The sequence below is a fragment of the Talpa occidentalis genome, unplaced genomic scaffold, assembly GCF_014898055.3.
Source record: "Talpa occidentalis isolate TD23 unplaced genomic scaffold, MPIMG_talOcc4v2.1 talOcc4.11, whole genome shotgun sequence".
Lineage (NCBI taxonomy): Eukaryota > Metazoa > Chordata > Mammalia > Eulipotyphla > Talpidae > Talpa > Talpa occidentalis.
This window is the reverse complement of record NW_023601104.1, coordinates 26,567,092-26,589,506: the sequence shown is the minus strand read 5'-3', so window position 1 is coordinate 26,589,506 and position 22,415 is coordinate 26,567,092. Positions and strand designations below refer to the sequence as shown.

Sequence of the window (22,415 nt, the reverse complement as noted above, 5' to 3'; positions counted from 1 at the left end):
GTCATAAATGCCCAGATTTCAGAGTCAGATAGAACAGAGTTAATCTGACGTACCCCAAGTCCCAAATTGGAGTTGAGAACATTTTCTCAGGGTGGTAGGTATAAAGCATCTTGTTCAAAGGCAGTTTCACTTGCTTTTACAAGAGTGGAAGCAAGTCTGCAACCCTAAGAAACCCATACCCTTTTCAACTCTATCATGCTACCTCAATCTTGTCCTTTAAAATACTCATTAACAATCTACTCTCTGGGGATCAAAGCAGTTTTCTAAATCCAGACCAGTGACTGCGTGTCAGACATTCATTCCTGTAGTGTGGGCCAAAATTATCTTTTCTTTTATTGAATAGCATTTCCAAGTTGTGATAAGTCCCAGAAGTGATCATTTTTAATTCTGCTCTTGTTAATGCTCTGCAGCAGGTTTGCAGCATGTTCTTCCTCCTCTGCCTTCTATAGACTTTCTGTCAGGGGCAGGTCAATATGCTCAAATGACAGTCTAGGCAGATAGGAAGACGCTTGACCAAGTGAGGCCTTCCAAAGGCCTTTTGGAGTTTAAGCTGAAATTCCTAAACATCACAGTTGAACAAAGGACATTTTTCTTACAATGGAAAAAAAAATGGATTCTTTTCAGCATTTATGGCCAACCCCTTTTAAGCAGAAACTTTCTGCTAACGTGTATCTTCTTTGCATTGTACTTATTAGTACCATGGAGAAAGTAGAGGATCAGATTGACATTTATAAAATCACTTTTTCCCAATATTTTCAAGAGTTTTACAAAGATCAACCCATTGGTTCCTAAAAACATAGTCATGTAAATAGATGGGGAAATAAAATAGAAGCAGAAGGATTTTGCCTTGTTGGTGTGGCCTGGCAGGAGAACAGCCATAGAGTTTAGTTCTCTTTCTCCTGTCCTTTGCTCAGAACTCTGGATTCTCATGTCTGTCAGATGCCCAAGAAATAGAGATATTTTGCACATTTATCTAGAAACTCTCATGACCTAATTGGTCTTCTAATCATGTGGAAGGCACTGGGAATGTAGGAGAAAAAACTGACCATCTATAACTATCATCTCCCTTTTGTTGGGAGGAGACGGGGGCAGACACAGAAAGGCATAAAATGACACAAGTACTGGCGCCTTCCTGGTGGCACAAGGGGTTAAGACACAACCTATGAAGCTGTCCTCAGCTACTGCAGCACGAGTTCAATCCCTGGCTGGCCAGGGAGCAGCCCACATGATGCAGCAGACCTCTCCTGACTCTCCTGCTGCTCCTCTCAGCAGTGTACTTAAGTCAATCCTTCTGTTCTGTTCCCCACTCTGTCTCTGGTGAATCCTCTCACCCCCCCCAACAACTCTGGCCTGTACCCCAGTTCTTATGTGCATAAATAAATAAATCTTTAAAAAAAAAATGACACAAGAGCTAAGGAAAGAGATGACCTAGGACCTATCCTCCACTGGAGGAAGGAAATCACCATCAATGCAGATCTGGCTCAGTAACATTTCTAAGTAATGAAGGAAGAGAGTATTCCAGGTATACAGTATAATAACATGACAAATCATGTCCAAGGTATACTTAGTCCTAAGGATTTGAAAAATAGTACAATCTGACTAGAGAGTATTTAATCTACTGGAGGCAAAAGAGTGAGCTTCTCTTGGTTTTGTTTATGGAAATATGTTTTGTCCCATTGTCCAGATCTGCTGCGGCTGCATAGTTGGTAGTTGTCATGGAGAGTGTCTGTTTCCTTTGGGGGTTGGCAGAAGCAGCATAAGCTACTCTTACATCCACTAAGATGCCAAATCCTAGATGAGAGGAGAAAGAAGGGCAAGTGGAGAGGAGGAAAAGGAAGGCAAGGATCAGAATGAAGTAAAAGCACAGGTTTCTGTGGAGTTCACCCAGGAGCTTCTTTCATGACTCAGCCCCCAACCTGGCAATCCACAAAGTAGGGCTTTTCCTTTGTTCAGGAAACTCTGGAGATCTGTAGTTTCTAATATTTAATATTCACTGCACCCTGTGCCAACCCACATAGCCATTCTGAAAGTTAACTGGTGCTGTCTTGTCAACACAAGACACGTGTTTCTCACAAACCCCACTATTCGATGGTTGTCCTGTTCATCTAATTCCACCAAAAGGAGTCTCTCTAATGCATGATAATCTCTCTATTCTTTTTATATATTTTTACATCATTTTTCATTTTTGCACAATGTGTGCATTTTCATCTTGGTTATAGTCCCCATATAAAACCCACCCCCCTTGTTTTGATCCTACTCCCTCCTCCCCTAATCTCTCTATTCTAATGCTTTGTAGTTGGGTTCCAAACCAAGAGCTCTCCTCTGTCAATGTTTTATTTGAGTGTGTTGTTTTTATTTTAGAGTTGATCATGACTAATGGGGGAAAGACAGTCTCTTATCCTCCTAGGGTGGTGATCAGTGAATTCATCTTCTCTTCAAAGACTTCTTTTTGCCCCAGTGCCTCATTTGAGTTGGCTTGCATAGGCAGGCAAGGAGATACCTGCCTGGAAGATCTCACCCACCATGCATTGTATGGTCTAGCTCAGTTGTTTTTATTTTCAAATTAGATACTCAAATAGTATTTATTGTGAAATTCTTAAATAAACTGTAGTCCAAGAACTTGGTTTCAAGGACTCTTGGGGAAAAAAGGAAGAACTTTACTCTCTCACAAGTTTTATTACTATTAATAGTATAAAAAATGAAAAAATATTAATCTTATGGGCCAGTGATTAAAGATCCTTTTTAAATCTACCTCCCTTTTGTACAACTTATCTCTGTTTTCTTGGTGTCATCATTTTTTTTAATATACATGTGTTATCTCCCCTGCTAGACTGTCAATACCTTGAAAGCAAGATTGGTGTCTCTTTTGGTGCCCCGAACTCCATGTGCCATCATGTGTGCCACATTGGATCCAAAATTCAGAGGCCTGGGCCCAAGTCCTGTGTCTGCAGTTTCCTAGTCAGTGTTTTCTGGAAAAATCCACCAGGGCCCGAGCTTTCCTTTTCTGTCAAGTGAGGAAGCAAGACTAGATGATTTCCAAGACCACCATCTTCCTAAATTATGATTCTGAGAGTCAACCAGATCTTGAATTGCGAGAACTGGAATTATTTTCAGTCTTTATCATTAACTTTTCTCTGTTCCTATATCTTAAAAATGAATCATCTAAATTTCTCCAGTATTGTAGAAGGTATTGATTTTACCTCTATGATAAATCTGAAAGAATCCTGAATGAGAAGTGACTGTAAATCACTAATATAACCATTAAGTATTAAGTTCCTTAGGGGAACGATTCTTCAATCAGCCACAATGATTTAATTTCTTTTTCTTTAAATTAAAAGTCTTGCAAAAAGTGAACAAGTGAGAGGGCCCCCAGAAAAAGTGAGGTTATAATGCTGTGGTCTGCATTTCCTGTGCCCGAAATACATTGCATGTTGATGGGTATGTATATATGTGTGTCTGTGTCTGGCTGGAGGGGGCTCTCCTTCACTCTACTTTAGTTTATAGCTAAAATCTTTTTTAACTGTATTTCTTTCCTTTTGTCTTTTATCAAATTTTATTAACTTACTCTTCAGTTACAAAGCTGTATAAAGTCTGATTGTAATTAGCATCCAGGGAGGCAGAGGTGGTAGGATATTGCTTCTACTGTTGAAGACTTTTAGAAGGGGGTTGAAGGGTCATGTTTATGCTGACTCTGAACGCCACTCATTCAAAACCACTTACTTGTTGGGTGCCTACTATATTCCAGATGTTCTTAAAGGTGCTGGAATCTGCATAGTGTTAGCACTACCTCTTCTTCCTCCCTGCTTCCCAGTGCTTTAAGTCCCTGGAAGCAACAAATAAATATTATTAAAGCATTTGATCTATAAATGCTGTTTATGTCACTCTACAGTCTCTTCCCCAGGATGCCAGGAAAGAGCTCACTAACCCTGAAGAGCTAAGACAAAGCCACCTAAATGCCCGGGTCTCCTCTTGGATTCCTGGGTGATTGTCGCCCAAGCCTTAAAGAAGTGTTCTTTAGATCCTCAGAAATAGGGGATTTTTAACCACCCTGAAAAAATCGTTGCCATGAATTTGGTACATTCCATTCTCATGCTTACCTTCCTTTACATTTTCAAATAATTATATTAATTTATGAGTGAATATTATATGCTAAACACTGAGCTAGACCTAAGATGCAATAAATGGTGAACAAATTTATTATTGATAGTTCCCTATTGCTTCTGTAAGAAGCATCACAAATTTGGGACTTAAAACAACGCAGTAGTTCTGGAGGTGAAAAGTCCAAAATCAGTTTCACAGGACTACAATCAGGTGTAAGCAAGACTGATACCTTCTCGAGGCTCAAAGGGAAATCTGTATCTTGACCTTACCAGCTTTAGAGCCTCTGGCCTGCCTCGCCTTCTGGTCCCTTTCTCCATCTTCAAAGTCAACAGCTAACATCTTCCAATCTCTTTCTCTCTGTCTCGCTACTTCCATAGTCACATTTCCTTCTGTGTCTTTAACCCTCTTGTCTGTCTCTTATAAGGTCCCTTGTGATTGTGTTGAGCCCAATAGGCTAATCCAGAATAATCTCCCCATCTCAAGATCCTTAACTTAATCACGTCGGCAAAGTCTCTTTTGCCATCTAAAATAACGTAATCACAAATTCTGAGGATTAGAATGTGGGCATATTGGTGGGGGGGAAGGAGGGGAGCATTTTGCAGCCTTCTGTATACAGCATTTCAAACCTCAAAGCACCTCAAAGTTCTAGTTGGAAAGGGAAGAACAACTGGCAATTGTTTTTTTGTTTGTTTGCTTGCCTGCATATTTGTGTTTGCTGCTTCATCCCAGCCATATCATTTCAGTTGGAAATAAATTTGTGAAGGAAAATATATCTGTTAGATTCAAATTATGTCAAGGTTAAAAATAAATCTATTTCTGAAAGCTACCTTGGAAATAGAAGCTAACCATACCATCAAACATTTTGGGGCATCTATCTATACTGTCATGTTATCCATAATTCAGTATGAAAAGGTTGAATGATTATTTTCAAAAGAAACAAGTCTTTATTTGGTAATTTCTTTGATTAAAATAATAGACATTCTCTATCCCAGCTATCAAATGAGGCAGCTTTTGGGAGCAAGAAAAAACAACTACTCCTTATCTTAAGTATTGGCCACAAAAGTTGGGGGGTCTCCTGATAGAACTCTGTTTTCATTGAAATTTTAATTGTCCCTAATTTGAAAAATGATACCCTAGGGTATCTGAAACATCAGTGATAACATTAGACTAATAAGAGAACCACTGTGGAGAAGCAGGAATCTAGCCACAAATAGGAAATATGACATCCAAGACAAAAAAAAAAGGAGACAGGGTGACTCAAGCAGGCCCTGAGAGGCAGATACAGTCAGATTCTGCCCTGAAAGCCACCAAAAAAAGATCAGCATGAAAAAAATTCAGCAGCTTTGGAGGCATCTCTGTAAGGTCTACTACTGCCTTTACTCTAACCTCAGAGTAATGTGGCTGTCGGCAGGCCATTTAACTTTTCTGTAACATGGGGACAATAGTACCCGTCTAGATAAATAAGGTCATATGAACACAAGCACCTGCTTCCTCAGTGCCTGCTGATCAATGTGCAGAGAAGATAATGACATTAGTTTTATAATGGGGGTGAGGATCGGAGCCCTCGTCTGAGCATTCCTCTCGCTCCCTTTTGCTCAATGTCCTTCATCTTGTATGGTCCTCTTCCAGTTTAAGGCTGCACTTGATACCCACTTTAACCAAACAGAAAATGCTGTCTTGTAAGGTATACTTATGACTTGCTTCATGTCCTGAGCATGTTCACATATATATGTGCGTGCACACACCATCCCAGAGGATGACCCATAACTATGACTCATACGCGGTAGCCAATTTTCCGAGCAAACTCAAGCTGTCTAACAAGGGCTTGGGCTTTGTCCAATCAGCTGGGATTTGTCTGCAGGCTCATAGGTCATTTCCCCTAGCAAGCTAAAAAATTCACTTTCAAAGTGGTTCGTAACCTGTAGAAATGAAAGCTCACAGTGCAACATCTCAGGTAAAAAATCCAGTGTCACTCAGATCAGGCTTACTGGCTGAACTCTGGTGATTATGAAGTGAACTCTGTTGTTGGAAACCTGCGTGAGCATCAAAGTCAGTCATCACTTTTATTGGCAGGTGCCATGGACTCAGACAGCAAGAGGGCAGGACGGGTGAGCACTGCCGAGCTAGTCAAACAGAGGAACAATGGTGAGAAGGGGAGCAAGAGGCAACATAGAGAATTTTGATTTTTCTAAAAATGGAACTGTTTGTGTAGTGGGAAGTAATTAAAACTTATGACCATGTGGTTTCTGTTAAATGTTAAGTGTTTCAAAATGGTTAAATGTGTTCTTTGCACTCAGTGGTAATATGATTTTCTAATTCTACCAGCTAATTGAGCGGAGGGAACAGAACATGGTAGGGATTAGTTTTCTAGAAGGAAAATGAAAATAAGAAAAAATAATGTCATTTTACTTTTCTTCTCCATTGGGGATTATGAACGGATTTATCTTGGCTTTTCTGGAAGGACACACATGCAAATCATAGAATCATCAAATTTCATGATTAGCAGGGAAATTTGCAGCAGCCAGTCTAAACTCACAATATTCCTAGGATTCCCAACCCAGCATCCAACTTCTGCACAAAATCTGCAGTAGAGGTTACTTAGTTGAGTCTTTTCAAGACAGCCTATTCTATTTTTGATCCAATCTTGAATGTAGAAAGTTCTTCTGTCTACCAAGTTAGAAATCTGTCTTTCTAAAATCTCTCCCCATTAACCTTAGCTGTATCTTTCTTGTGCTATTAATTATCCTTAATAAATTGTACAATTGGAAGTAACTTGTGCATTATTTTGTAACTGCAAATGGGAGATAAGGATTTAAATCCAAATCTGTCACACTGCAAATCTGTTCTTTCTATGTCACCCAGCCTTTCACTCCAGGTCAGAGAAAGGCAGCCTGCTGTCTAGTGAGGAGAAGAACTAACAAGAACTGAGTTCAGAGGAGGGAATGGAATCACTGAATGGAGTAATGGCAGGGGGTAAACAGACCCCCTCTGTGACCAGGGCTACACTTCCTTAAGCCAGGCTGACTGTGGTTATCTCAGGGTAACTCACATCAGGGTATTGACAGCTCTCCACCTGGTGACATGCTTAATGGCCCATGAAATTCTAGCCCTGAGGGCTCAAGCCTGATATTTATGGTTCCCCACATAAACCTAAAGTGGATTGTAAATTTATCTCCCTCAGATTTAGGTGACTAAAATGGCTGTTGGAAACTCGGGAAGGGATAGTCGACTTTATGGATATGTTATACCAACTTTAAAAAGACTAGGCTGGGAGGAAGGCGCAGACAATGGCTGCTCCCAGGAGCCTCCCCAAGTGGAAGCCTTTTCCTACTTGAGGGTACTGATTTTATGGGGTGGGGGTGTAGGTGGGGTGCACATCAATTTGTATCATAGAACAGTTGCTATTTGGTGTAACTAAAAATCTATTCTGTCATAATGAAAAAGGGGGGACGAGGGAGTTGTTCAGCATAAGCCAGAAATTTTTTCTAAGCTCCAGAGTAAGCCAGGTATGTATTTACATAACTGGGCACCAGCAGTAGTGGAAGACGTCTTGGCAGATATACTCTTGCTGAAGACTTGTTTTCCCTTACATTGGATAAACCTTACTGAGGCCTTCTCCAGAGACAGGCAACATGTGGCTTTTACGTGAGTTCAGATACATCACTTCTTCATATCTGACCTTTCTGGAGACACCAGCTTCCTCATCTCTTGCTTCTCTTAGGTGAATTTGTCCCCCAGGCTTCTCTTAGGTGAATTTGTCTCTTAGGTGAATTTGATTTGGGGGGGGGGGGGCAAATTTAACTTAAATTTCACCACAAGCTCTGACAAGCATATTTTAAGAGGAAACCTGTCTATTTCTATGAAAAATTGGGGACAAAGTAACAACAGGCAAAGTGATAACATTATCCTCCTGCCACTCCCCAGTCACAACTCTTTAGTATTCTTCTCCAGACATTTCTCCCCTCTCCCACCAATCATGATCTGGGGAGGAGCTGACGTGGTATGTTAGAAAGATCTCAGGTGTTAGAGGCAGAACCACCCAGGTTTGATCTTAGCTTTCTGTGTATTTGGGCTAGTTATTTAATCTCTGAGCCTCAATTTTCTGATCTATCAAATGGGGATATAAATACTCGCCAAAACATTCTTATGAGCATGAATGACATTATTTGTTGAAAACTAACAGGTTTATAAAGCAAGAATATTGTTTGCAAGGGCCCGATGTAGGTCCCCCCCCTTATCCTATTGCTTGAAAATTCAACTGCACACTGTAATCCTCCTCTCCAGGGACCAGCAGGAAATTGCAAACTCCTTCTGAGTGGAACCTTTGCTAGAACGCCACAAATAGACACCCTCTTCTCCTGGTTTCATCCTGCGAAAAGAGGCATTCTCCTCACAGCCATGTTCACACCGTGAGAAAGCTTCCTCACCCTGTCTCTGTGGAATTTCTCTCTGCAAGTTTTCGAGATATCCTCACCTCAAGGACAAAGCAGCAGCAGTGGTTTGGAAACAAATTCAAATCTCAGTGCTTCCCCTCCCCCACCGGGGGGTGGGATTTTCAGCCTCCATTTCTGAAGGCACTTTGTGAGTAAGCTGAAGTTGGAATGCCCTCCTGAGGTCGATGTATAAAAGCCAGTAGCATAAATAGGAACAAGGCTGAAGTAAGCATAAATGTTCTCGAACAACTTCAATAGAGAAAGGCTTGTTTGATCCTCTCTAAACTTCCTGAAACCCAGCTGAATATTTGTTTGGTTTGTGGTAGCTCGACTTTTTTTTTTTTTTTTTTCAGGCCTTTTAGAGCATGGCTGTTGGTTTCTCTGTTTAAAAGGAAAGTGCTTTTTCTCAATAATGATGCTTGCATTCTGAACGAGGCTATACCCACTTCTAAAGGCCATTTCATCATAAAGATAAAGTTCTGCTAACTCTTAGGACCCAACAGATAAAGGATGTGGCCAGTTACCATGACTTGCGCTTACCTCTGGGCGGGGGGTGGGGGAGGGGGGGTGAAATCATCTAGTGCACACACCTAAAAATGTGTGAACAGAAAGTTTCTAGATTTATTTTCACATTGAAGATTTGATCCCGCAAGGGGGAAATGTCAATGTAAATGACTGTGCAAAAAAAAAAAAGACAGAATAGCATTCTGACCTTTCAATTGCCAAAGAAGCAAAGGCCAAGTTATGCTATTCTATTGCTGTTTGAGGAGGCTAAATTTGACTATTGTTTATTATTTGTATATTCATGGAACTTCAGGGTTTACCCAACTCCATAGAACAATACAGGGAGAAAGACCCCTGGGGAAAACAGGGGGATCATTTGCAGGAAATAGTGTTGGTAAGTCCTTTATTTTGGCCTCCTTTCTGTAGCTGTGTATCAACACCATAAAACCAGCTTGTGATGTGAGAAGCTGATTGACAGCTCCTAAGACAGAATGTTCTGAAGTTGGAAGAGCTAAGAAGTGGCATGTCAGGGCTGAGGTGCTTGGCGGAACTTTCAGATACATGTAGATTGTTTTTCCTATACCTTGTCTCCAAAATGCTAATGTCCCTAAGTTTACATGTGTCTTGGGGCACCTCTAAGTGTGGGGGACAGCACTTAGGGCCGTGACAGCAATGAGCATATCTCTCTGCAGCCTGTGAGCACAGGGGAAACTTGCCAGGTGTCAGATGCAAGAATCTTATATGCCATGGATGTTTTTTTCCTGGAAGCAACTGGAAACCAACTTAGTGACACTTAAGTCCTTCACCTGCTGCACTACTGTAGCCAGTGAATGTGAGCCAGAATGGTACCAGGAGGGCCCTCAACTCCACAGCAAGAGTTACAGGCTCTGGCTTGGAGTCGAGTGTTATACTACATTCAGAGTCATGGAATCTTGAACTTGGCAGCCAAATCTGCTTCTGAGATTGCCAATGTCTCATGGCCAAGTGCACCTGTGATCAGAGTTGACCTCGAGTAGGATGTAGATTGAGAAACCTCTTTTGAAGTTAACAATTCCTTCAGACACCTTTAGCAGGTGGATGGCTAAGTAACAGTTTAAGTGTTGGAGTTACCTGGCACTGCTTTCCTTCCTCCCTATATTCAATGGAAGATGCATAAGGAAATAAGGAAAGCTTCCATTTCCCCCAAAGCGGGGGGCTTAGAATTAAAATGATGTTTCCATAGTGTCTTCGGCTTCCATTATCATATAAAATTTATCATATAAAATTAACCACATTTAAAACTGAGAAACTTCTATGAGGTACATTATAAGTTCTTTGCAAAGGCTATTTTTCAAAGAATTGTTAAGATCCTGTTTCACGAAAATATGTCTCAAGATTTTTGCACTTTCTCGGAACACACTGAATTTGTTCTCATGTATTGTGGCTAGATTCTGTGTTCAATCCCTAGGATGTGGCATTTTTCTCATAGCACTTCTATAGAAAATTTTACTCTAGGCATGTTGGAAACCACTCATCATGCTTTGTTTGGGAAAAAAGCTATCCAACATTTCCAGTAGCCACATTTTCCTAAGAAAACTGTCAACGGCACCCCAAGTTAAAGTTCCAAAAATGATTTTTGCCTCTCCTGAAAGTGAGTTTTACATGAAGTGGAAAGTATCAGCAATGTGTTCAGTGTTGATATAATTAGGATATACATCACAGACTACTAACACCAACATTAATTAATGTTTGTATATACTTGAGTTAGCGCGTGGCTTTCTGCATGTCATATTTCCCAATTATCCCCACCTTCTTCAGAACTGCATTCGGAAGCACTTACATTCAAGGGGAACATCGCCAGGCTCTCAGAGACGTCATCTTGCCCTTTCTCCCCTTCCTCTTTCGATCTGCCTCATGTTAAATTAGCCAATCACAGTCAGCATTACATCTTCCCCTTTGGCCTATGTTCTCTCTCCTCATTATAGAAACCTGGGTGGCCCCACACCTTTCCACAGCCATCGCCACACCTGGCTGGGCAACTTGCAATAGCTGTCTCACTCTTCTTCCTCCTCACCTGATCCCTGTGGCTGACCCAGCTGCCCCTGGGGTGTGATGCCAGGTATTCTGAAGACAGCTGCAGCAGAACGCGTGTACAGAGGATTCTCTGTGTAAACGATGGTCATCTCCTGGCCCTGCTCCTCTCTCAACAATGAGCGTAGCAAAGGACACTTGTTTGGGGCATAGGCATTGGACTCTTCTCTTTCTGAAAGCTGGTTGTTGGTCCTTAAATAGCCCTTGTTCAGGAACAACCTCTAAAATTAAAAACGACAAACTGTGATAGTAATAATAAGACTTTCAAGGTAGAAACTCATCCCCCTACTTTTTCTGTCTCTCTCTTACTTTCTCACTCTCGCCTTAAAATCAGCTGTTATTTTGTTCAGTTCATTCAGCAAGCAATTAGCAGTGAAGCTACAGACTCTGGCGGTAATGGATACCCAGAATCAGCTGAGTTTCCAAGTACTTAGAAGATAGGTGGGCATCTGGGAAGCCAGGCAAAGGTGAGGTATTCCCTGTGCAAAGCTTTACAAGTTCCCATGTTTTCTCCTTCAAGGGACTGACCTCTGTGGCTACCTTCGGCCAACCTTGTTTCTGAGTATGGTTTAAGAGTAAAGGGACTAGTATAAAAATGTAAAGCATCACAGCACACCTGCGCATAAAAGGAGCCATCAAGGAAGTCCTTGTCATCAAGGAAACTGAGGCCTAGAGTTAGCAAGCCATACACATAAAAAGTTAGCAGCAAGGACTGCAGAAAATACTAGAATAAAGGCAGTGAGACTGTGGTCAAATTCCCAGTCAGTCCCAAGTGAGTCACTTTAGAATAAGAATGGTAGTTCTCGTTTTTTTTTTTTTGCTTCACTCTTCTTCCATATCTTAAACACTTCCTACCATAGGATACTGAGCCCCAAAATATGAATGAATAGGAGGAGAAATCCTTTGCGTAGACGCAGCGTTTTGTATTTTCAGCCTCCTCCTCAATCCTTAATTAAGCTTTGCAGCCACCCTGTGAAGCTGGTCATTACCACTGGGTGAGGAAGCAGAGTCCCACAGGAGCTCTGTGACTTGCCCAAGCATTCGAGCCAGACAGGCCTGGCAGGGTGAGCCTCTCCAGTTTCTGATGCCCACGCCCCGTGTGCAATCCAGCCTCGTCACCCTGGGTCTTGGCGCAGGGAGTAAATAAACAAATGACTACTACATTGCTTTTACTTTTGGGGAGCAATGGGTTCTTATTCAAAATAGGAACAAGGGGCGAGACAGACGGCATCTCTAGTTGTGGGAGAAGAATTGGACTGAATTTGGGAGCTTAGAGTGCTGTTCTTTCTGAAGCTGTGTCTGCTTCTCCATCGCCCTCTCGAACTCCCATACCCAGGTTTTATTTAGCAAAGGTGTCATATGTCTTGCTGGGCAGTGGGGATTTAGCAGTGGTACCCTGAGGTCTACTTTGTTGTACGCCAGGCCAAAACCATGTGCAGCTACCGTGAAGTATGTGCTGTAGTAGAGGTGTACATGGAGAAAAAAGAGAAGCTCAGAAGAGGAAAATTACCTTCCCTGAGGGTCAGGGAAGGCTCCACAGATAAAATGATATTTAAATAGAACCTAAAAAGAGGAGTAGGAGTTTGCTAGTTGGAAACAAGGGAAAAGAGCATTTGGGCAACTGTGGCAGAGGTTTGATAAATTATGACCTCAGAATCCACCCCCGTATTCAAATCATGTTCCCTATAACCTACAGTGTAAAACTAAAACAATAAGCTCCGTTCTCAACTCTTATGTCAAACAAGCTCTCTCTGTGCTCCAATGTGTGTCTCAGTGCAATTTCTCCACACCGCGTGGAAGGCCAAGAACCCAGGCCAGGATTTCTGAGAGCTCCAAGATTTGAATGTATGAGGAAGCACCGGGACTATGTTTTCCAGTTCACCTCTGATGGTGAATTTCTGCTTTTCACTGGTTCATTTGTTTATCCCAGGTCTTTGATATAGCAGGTGCATGTGTGTCTGTGTGTACATGTGTATATGTGTATGACTGTGTTGTGTACTTAAATGGCATGTGCCACATGTTCACACAAGGCATATATATATATATATATATATATATATACACACACATATGAAATATATCCCTTGTTTTGAAAAAATCTATTTCACTAGACATTTTACTGGGGTGGAGGGGCAGGGTGGAGAATAGGTAGCAAAGGATGGATTTCTTTCACAGAAACACAAACAACTTCAAATTGATCCTTAGAGACTTTGCTGTGGGAGCCCTCTGGCAACTGAACCACCGTGGAGCTTTTTACTGAACCACTTTGCCACATGACCCTTTCTCTCCCTCCTTTGTCCTTTTCCCCACTCCCTTCTCTCTCCTTCCTCTTCTCTCCTTTCTCCAATTTCACCCCACAGTCTTACCTAGCTCAGTCACATCTCTTGGTTCTTACTGCCCATTTCGTCAAGTCTATAGCTTATCATGGAATTTTCCTAAAGAAAGACAGTTCCTAAGAGTAATTTTAGTATCATAGTGCTTTTAATTTCCATTTGTCTGTCTATGACTCACCCTATCTCCACACATAGCATAGTCCCTGATAATAAGTGGATAATCGATATTATTTGATCTATGGGTTGATTCATCAATTAAACAGTGCTTTAAAAGGGTCTGTCTTGTCCTCATTTGTCTATACTGTAATTGTGGCCCTGAATGCTGAATAAAAGGAGGCTGATCCACCTTAGTAATGCAGGAGAGTGGCCGCTGCGACTCGGCAGTGCCTCCTGGAGCCTGGCAGCAGAGCCACGCCATTAAGCCAAGTGCCTTCTGGTCAGTGCTGCATAAAGGCCAAAGGAAGGACACACATCAGCTGCAGGACTGTTTGCTTCTTGGGAAAGAGAAAGAAAGAAGCTTTTAGTTTCTTTTAAAAAGAGCTCCCGTAGCAATTGCGAAGTCTGAGAATGAGGACGTGCGTTTACCAAGTCTTCGCATTATTATATGTTTTAAATATTTTGTAGTTTGCAGAAGATTCCACCATCGTGGAAAAAAAGGAAGAAAGAAAAAAAAAAGAAAATCCCGTATCAAAGTTGTCAACTGGAAATGAAGTTGCCCCTGCTCCTGAAGGGAAATCTCCAAATCTGATGTTCTCCCAAAAAGAGATGTATCTGGGACCCTCTACCCCCACCCCCAAACAAAAGATGGCTCCCAATGATTATTATCAGCAGGAGGTAAAAGTTTCAAGTTTCTCAAGGAGTCTTTGTTGCTTGAGGCCTTTGTCTCTTACCACATTTGCGTCATTTAACCATTAAAGGTCGATGGTGAAGACTCGGAAACCAGTTCACAGAAGCATCACAAATCACTGTATCCCTGATTCTTATAAGCACTTGGTGAATAGTCTCTCTCTCTCACCTCCCTGTGGAAGGGATTTCACAAAGGGCAAAGGTATTTTCTCAAACTAGTCCCATCCTCAGGTCCTTTTCAAATCAACATGAAATTTGTATTACAAAATGAATCATTAAAAAAAAATACATAACTTCCTGGGAAGGTACAAGAGAAATGCACAGACATCCTGAGGCCACTTTGGTTACTAATAAGCCTCAGAGAAGGCCGAGTCACGAGCTTCTGGCCAACTTGCTACACACTGTCCTGAACCTTCCTTCTCAGTTTATTTATTTATTTTTCTCCCCATTCTAGAACAGCCAGCAAATGATTTCACACCTTTTTGTTTAGTTGCTAAAAGCAACACAATAACTCCCCTCAGGGCTGCCTCTGTGGGTTCCAAAAATAAAATGGGCTCATTTTCATGCTAAGCATGTAAAGACTCATAGGGATTCTAATGAAAGGGAAAGGAAGGAAAGCAGGAGAAAAGAGGGGTGGGGGGGTCATTAAGGAGAGACAGTCACCCCTGCCTGCAGGGATAGGTTAAAAAAAAAAACAAAAAAAAACAGTCATCAGCTACAAATTAAAAGGTGATCTAATTTAACAACTTAAACTTGCCAACCCTTTCTTCTAGGCCTAAACCCAGGGTTATGCTTGGAACACAAACTATGTACCAAGTAGAGTAGTACCCACTTCAGCCTTCCCAGTATGAGTTCCCTTGGGTAGGAAATAAACAGTAACTTGCTTCCAGATCAGAAGAGAAAACCATGTGTCTTTGAGATTCTAGGTTAACTTCTCTGCATCTTTGTCACTACCAACAGCTGACTCAACCTTGTTCCATACATTACATAGTAGAGAGTATGCTGTGTGGTGCAGCTCACCTCCTAGGTCCTGCTACCCAGCCAAGAATTTGTGAAAAGAGTTCCATGAGCCCTTGCCAGGAGTGTGCATGCTGCCCAACAACAGAAGGAACACCGCTGACCACTGACTGAGGTTTGCAGGGCTGAAGTGTAAACACCCAGCGATGGATCCTGCTCTTTATATTCTCAGTCAGCCCTTTGCTTATGCACAAGAGCAAACTATTAGCGATTCCCTCCATTGACTGAGCCAAAATCTGCCTCCCAGTGGCTTCTGCTAGTTGGTTCTAGATTTGTCCCTCACCACACAAGCACAAAATCTTTTATGAGAAACTTCAAATAGTTGATAGCTATCAGCTTCACAGTTCCTGCCCCTCCCATTTCTTCTCCTTAGGACGTGATCTAGTTTGCACTATGTTCCTCTTACAGCACAGCTCAGAAGTCTGGCCCGCACAGAGCACAGTGGCAAGACTAACTCCCTGAGCTGCACCAAGCGATTCACTCAGCCGAGCTTACCTGAGCCATTTCTTTGAGGAGATGTGTTATTCTGTGGAATCAGACTCATTTTCAAGGTCTGTGAAGAAAGGATGTGTTAAGCCCATGATAAATAGGATTGCTGATAAAATCTAACTACTACTTAAAGGAACACAATTTTTAAATCGTTTTAAAGGATCTATTTATATATAGATATTCAACATGCAAATAATAAGGCCTTTCTTTTTTTTTTTTTTCTTTGTTTTTTTTTTTTTTTCATTGAAACAGATACCCAAAGTGCCTCAACTTGGATGTAAGTTGTTCTGTGTCTACTATTTGAAAATTTTCTAACTGCATTTCATTAAAATTATTCTGGGATTCAGATTTTCTGTCAAGGAATCATAGGCTCTGTAGAAATGGAAAGGACATACAAAGATTTTCAAATGCAGTCACAAACTTTCAGTAAGATATCATTTCCCCATTTTACATTTTTATTTGGAATTCATTCCCCACATGCTCTGCAGCACACATTATTTTGGATTTACTCGGAGGTGTAAAATATAGTCCCTTTCTCTCATTGAATTGACATTCCTGAGGGGGAAGCAGAGAAGCAAACTTTTAAATAAGTTCATGTAGTGTTGCTATGAAGGGTTATGAAGAAAATAAAATAAGGCTGTGATAGAGAAAGACTAGGTCAAGAAAGACAAATTTTAGGAGGAAATATTCAACCTAACTTTTGAGAAGATTTCAACTGAAGCATATACAGAAGAAACTACCTCCAAGCTAGGAAAATAGTAAAAGCAGAGCCCCGCTGTAGAAGAACACTGGGTATGTTCTGGGACGTGAAATCAGGCCAGTACAGCTCGAAAATATTAATAGAAGGGGAAGCGATTAACAGATAACGTTAACAGGGGAAGAAGTAAGAAGGGACTAGATCACATGGAACCTTAAAGGTTGTGGTAAGGAGTTTGGAATTTGAAGGATTTTTATTCTAAGTACAGTGAGAAGCCACTGGAGGGTTTTAGGTAGAGAAAGGCATGATTTAATTTACCTTTCAAAAAACGCTCTCACTGCTTGCTATGCTCTGCTGTGCAGAGATGGATCATATAGTATTTCAAACCAGGAGAGAAACTATAGTTTGGAAGCTGTCATAATGGCCTAGGCAAGAGATGACAGTGGCCCTTACTATCAGGGTACCAGTGGAAATAGAGAGTAATGGATCACTTCTGGAGATATTTTTAGAGGTGGGACCAAGAGGACTAAGAGAGAAATAACTGGAGTCCAGGGGAACTGAAATGACTTGCCTAGGAGAAGAGAAGGTGAAGGACACCAACAAAAGTTGAGCACTTAGTAGTGCCATGTACTTTAATGTAAATACCAGAAACCCTGTGAGGTTTTTTTTTTTTTTAAAAAAAAAAAAAAAAACTATTTCATATTAAGGATCCTGAGGTTCAGAGAGGTTAAGTAATTAACTCCAAATCAAACACAGGGTCAGATTAAGCTGGGACTCAGACTCAGGACTATTTGACTCCCGATCTCAGGTCCTCTTCCCACTATTCCATGTTGCTTTCCAAAGTGGGGTTAGAGAATGAACCCTGAGCACAAATTTCCAGGCTAGGACTCTATCTATATGTCTTTTCTTCCAAGTTATTGATGATTAATTTTTACCCAATGCCATCATTTGCCACAGCTCCTCCAGATGTCATTATATTTAACTGAAACTAACACTTTTTTCTCCCATTTCACGTCTACCCCTTCCCTTGCTCTTCACAACCCTGAGTCAGGATCAGCAACTTTCTGTGCAGTTTAACTACCACAGACATGAGCCCTTGTGTGGCCTCCCTTCCTAAGGAGCTGTAGCTGGAAATTGCTTGTGCAACCCGATGACAACTTATCTATATTTAGCAGACAAAGCAGTGGCAAGGATCTGTCCAGCTCAATCTGTTTTACAATTTCAACGTTTGTAATGTGCTAGACAATCTCCTGAAAGGCACATTGACCCTGACAGTATCTGAGTAGAAGGAAGTTTCTTCCATCTCATAGGGCTGTCCAGTGAAAGCCTGGTTGCAAGAAATTTTGTGGACACCCACTGAAGAGCAAGGACTTTATGTACACAACACTCCCCAGCTCCCCGAAATGGAAAGTCACTGGTTTTGTGGCTGCTTGGTCGGGTTTTAAGTGTTATTCTAAAAGGAAAACAAGCCTGAAAGGTTTAAGGGGGAAATGGACTATTACCTAATTGAGTTTAAAAGTGATGTGTCCAGTACTTGGTTTTTATTTCTTTTCAATGTAGCATAGAAAAGAAATACAGAATGCTGCTAAAGTTTAAGAGCACAGATAAACTTGCTTGGTGGGGGTGAAAAAAATGCAGCAGGTATTCTTAAGTGCTTACTATGATGAAATCATTGCCACGGAAGCTGACTATCACTTACACTTAAAGTGACTAATTCCAGGATGAGGCACAGTTTAGCTTTTCTCGAGCCTGACTGAACTGGATACAGTATATTATCCATGACTCTGACCCTCTGCACAGCTGGTCAGCCAGAGAGAATTTCTTTTCTAATGCAAAGCAGAACAATTAAGAAGAGCTAAGGAAAATAGGACAGTAGAGACTATTAAAGAAAAATGGGAATCTTCAAGACAGTAAAATAGCAGGAATTTATCACAAAAAGGGAATTCACAGAGGGAAAATTGTATCCAGTGAGCACTTACTTAGCCCTCTAAATTTTAATATGCAGGGTGTATCAATCCTTGTCAAAGAAGAAAAGCTATTGCAAAAGAATTCCTATTAGTTTTAGAAATAGCAATTTTGAAAGGTAGTTTTTTCATACCTCTTCCAGTCCCAACCTCATTTTGGGTTAAATCTTATTCAGAGGAAAAGCACTTGGTTTAGAAATGTCCTGTCTCATTTTCACAAAATCTCTTCTAATGAGATGAGTTTTGGTGTTGCTGTGTCTATTAAGGTAAAAATGTGGGGAAAAAAAAAAAAGAGAAAATCTACTTTTTATACCATTGAGCTTCTTGGAATTGGATTTTATAACCATATTCCAGAAATTAATTAATAGATCATTACTCATGGGGGAAAAAACCTTCATGCAATTGGGGCGGGGGGGGGGATGAAAATATACCTAAACTTTTAAAAAAGGGAAAAGTCACTTATATCTCCACCACCCTATGATATGCACTCTTTACAAGCCTCAAAAAAAGAAAAATTATTCAGCACATACCTTAAGGAACACTAACAGGATCGCTGTAATTCAGGCTTTCTCTCATTTTTCATTTTGCGACAATTTCTGGCAATTTTCTACAGCTACATGGGTTGCTCTACTAGTGCCCTAGAAGCACAAGCAGAGATGATCTTTCAACATTAAACATCTTAATCCCCTCACTGAAAATTTTCTTTTCTTGAGATGAACAAAAAGACATCTAATTCTTCTTTATGTTATTATTCCTATGACGATCAAGAAACCGAGAAAATCCTTTCTGATTTTCTGTGTCATTGCACCAGCCCCACCCCTTCATAGACACAAGAACTAACACTATCATTTTCACCTAAGAACTAGAAGTTCAAAGGCAGAGATTCTCTTTCTCCAACAGAAGATGGCCTTCTTTGTACATCATCCTGGCCATCTTTTAAGTTGAAAGAATCCAACATAAGAGCTAAAAGAACTTCTTTTTTTCAGGTTGTTTTATTGAAGTAACATTGGTTTATATAGGTTTAGGGTGTACAGTGTTATAAATCAACATCTGTATATACTACATTAGGTTCACCACAAATCTAGCTTCCATCCTTCCCCATAAAACTGACTCATTTTCCCAGATTTGTCCACCCTTCTCCCCGCTTCTGGTAACCACCACTTTGTTTTTAAAGTGTGATTTTATTTTTGTTTGTCCATGATAAAAGAACTTCTAAAGAAAAAAAAAAAATGAGGGTGAGGTACTGTTGGAAAAAAATAGGCAGAGATCGGTGAAACAGAGAGGGAAAAAAAAACCCAAACCTAGTCTCGAATATGAAAGAACAGTATTGAATGTGTATCTATGGATCACATAGGAGCTGTGGGCAAAGTAATCAAGTGGTACAGTGATCACAAAAAAATAATTTTCTTCTCATTCCATATAACAAATTAAGTTTTAGATAGATTAAAGAAATACTATTTTTGAAAAATTAACTAAATGACAAAAGAATATATTTCTGTATATTTAATGATAAATGAGAAAATAGACAAAGGTGCTGAATTGACAATTCATAGAAGATAAAAGCTAATTATACAATAAACAATTTTTAGCCTCACCAGTGATTATAAATTAATATCAAGGGCCTATGAAATAGCAAAGATTTTTAGATAACAATCAATTTGATCAGAGATTCAGAAGACATATACTCTGTTCCAATAACTTGTTATAAGCTTCCCTGTATTATGTATTAAAGACCTGAAAAATGATGATATTCTGATCTGACAATTTTACTTCTAGTAGATTAGCCTATGGAAGTAATTTGAAATGCTAAGATTTATGTGCACACACAAAATGTGTATGTAAGTACACCCTAAATTCTAGTATTAGGAAAATTACTAATAAATGGTGGTATAATCATATCATAGAAAATTATACTGCATGACAATATTATTTTAAAAATTAATATGAGAAAATATTTTTGAATGATTGAACAAAAACATATAGTATGTGAAATTCTCTGAACATCAGTGGAAGCAAACGTCATTAAAATGAGTACACAGATTTTGAATGCCTGGAAAGAAACACCTTGTTAATGATCACAACGTCCTATCGTTAAATTATTATACTTTATTAACTATGGCTATTTTTTTTATGCCCAGAACCCAGGAACTATGAAAATCTAGTTTTTTCATCTGATTTTCTTGGGATTCTGTGCTCTCTGATCTCCCAACTCTCCAAAAAGAAAAAAATCTAATTTATTCTAGTCAAACTAAAACACATAATTCAGCAATATGCCATCATCACCCTAAGGTTTAATGTTCTTTCTACTGAAAATCAGTAAAAATAGCACATTATCCTCAAACTTGGTTTGGAAGAGGGCTATATGGAAAGTGTATAATCTAACAGCTATCCTTAAATTGCAATTTGAGGGCCACAGTCATTAGCATTCTCCACTTGCCCTGAGGCTGCACCCCAAGAAGTGCAGTGTCATGGTGGTGGCTGTTGGCCCAGGTGACAGAAACCATTAAAGAGAAGCAGAAGGCCAGGTCCGGGCCATGGTTTCATTCACCAACTTATTATGTAGGAGGCAAGGCATCTGAAGGGCCCTGAACTTGCTAACCAAAATGCTAATGACTTAGAAACAGCGAGAAATTCGAGAAATTCGTTAGTGAGATGTTTATCAAGTACCTGGAACACAAATTGACTTTCTGTGAAACATCATTCTGGAATCAAAGCCAAAATCTATCTTCTATTCAGTGGAGTAGAAAAAAAAAAGTCATGTCAGAATTAGTAAAGAAAACAACAAAGAAAGAGGAATGAAAACAAGTTGATATTAAATAGGGCTTGGAGAAAATACCTGAACTTCAGTTAGTACAAAGGAACAGAGATTTTGCGACATTAAAAAAAATTGGTTGCACTCCTCTCAGAAAGACAAATGTCTGGAACACGGAGAGGTATTGAATTTCTCAGGTCTCGGACTATGGGAGGATGTAATCATGAGGTGATATTAAATGCCTTCCTTAAAATTCTGGTTGAAGTGATTTTTAATAGGAGCTTGCGTGTTTCCATGTCTTATTTTTCACTTGTTGTAGAATAATAATTATAATTACTGTAAAAATGCCATTATCACAAAATATCAAAAATGCCCCCTGCTCATTGCCCTGAAGCCCAGAATATCACTCATTAAAAACCAGGGTTAAAAATATATTTTCATATGATTTATATTTGTATTATGGAGAGTTACAACAACATGAGAAATCCTCAAATGATAATGTTAGGTTTAAAACTGAATAGGGCCTCCCAGGTGGTGCAGCAAGTTGAGCACCGCGCTGTGAAACTGTCCGCAGCCTCTGTGGTGGGTTCAATTCCCGGCTGGCCAGGGAGAAACCCACATGGCATGGCAGACCTCTCCTGCCTCGCCCGCTGCTTTCCTCAGCTGTGTCTTTGGTCCGTCTGCCTGTTCTGCTCCCCTCTCTGTCTCTGGTGAATTCTCTCACCCTCCCGCGCCTCTGACTATACCCCAGTTCTTGTATAAATAAATAAATAAATCTTTGAAAAAAATAATAAAAACTAAAAAAATAAAAACTGAATAAAAAACTGGGTACAAAACAGAATCAAAAGATAGCAAATAACCCTATGACTAGAAAAAGACAAAATTACATCACAATATTTTTTAAATTGGGGGTACGTACTAAGCATACACTAACATATTTGAGAAAGATAGGGTATCTGGTATGTGTGCACGTATATGAATGTTGTAAGTGTTTAATGACCACTTCCTTGCTTCAAAAGAACCCCTGAAAAAGATAACTCAGTTTCCAACTTCCCAGCCACAGGGAAAGTGAAAGAATATTTAGAGATCATTGGTAACTAATGCTTTCGATCTCTCTGCAGCACCTGAAATTTAATTTCAGTCCTGTTTAAAGAGAAGTTCCCCTTGTTTAAAAAAAATAAATAAATAAAAAATAAAAGCTTTATATTG

The 22,415-nt window shown here is 40.1% G+C and overlaps 1 protein-coding gene across 33 annotated transcripts in view; it reads left to right on the top strand.

The window, feature by feature from the left end:
* The window catches only part of RORA (RAR related orphan receptor A), a 672,136-nt gene that overhangs the window by 512,706 nt on the left and 137,015 nt on the right, over positions 1 to 22,415 (top strand). For 31 of the 33 annotated variants that reach the window (XM_054687750.1, XM_054687796.1, XM_054687795.1 and 28 more), the window contains one exon: positions 16,046 to 16,070. The exons of the other annotated variants lie outside the window; for them this stretch is intronic. In XM_054687750.1, the coding sequence (XP_054543725.1) occupies positions 16,046 to 16,070 (25 nt within the window). The remainder of the gene's footprint in view (positions 1 to 16,045; positions 16,071 to 22,415) is intronic. 33 annotated transcript variants of the gene reach the window in all.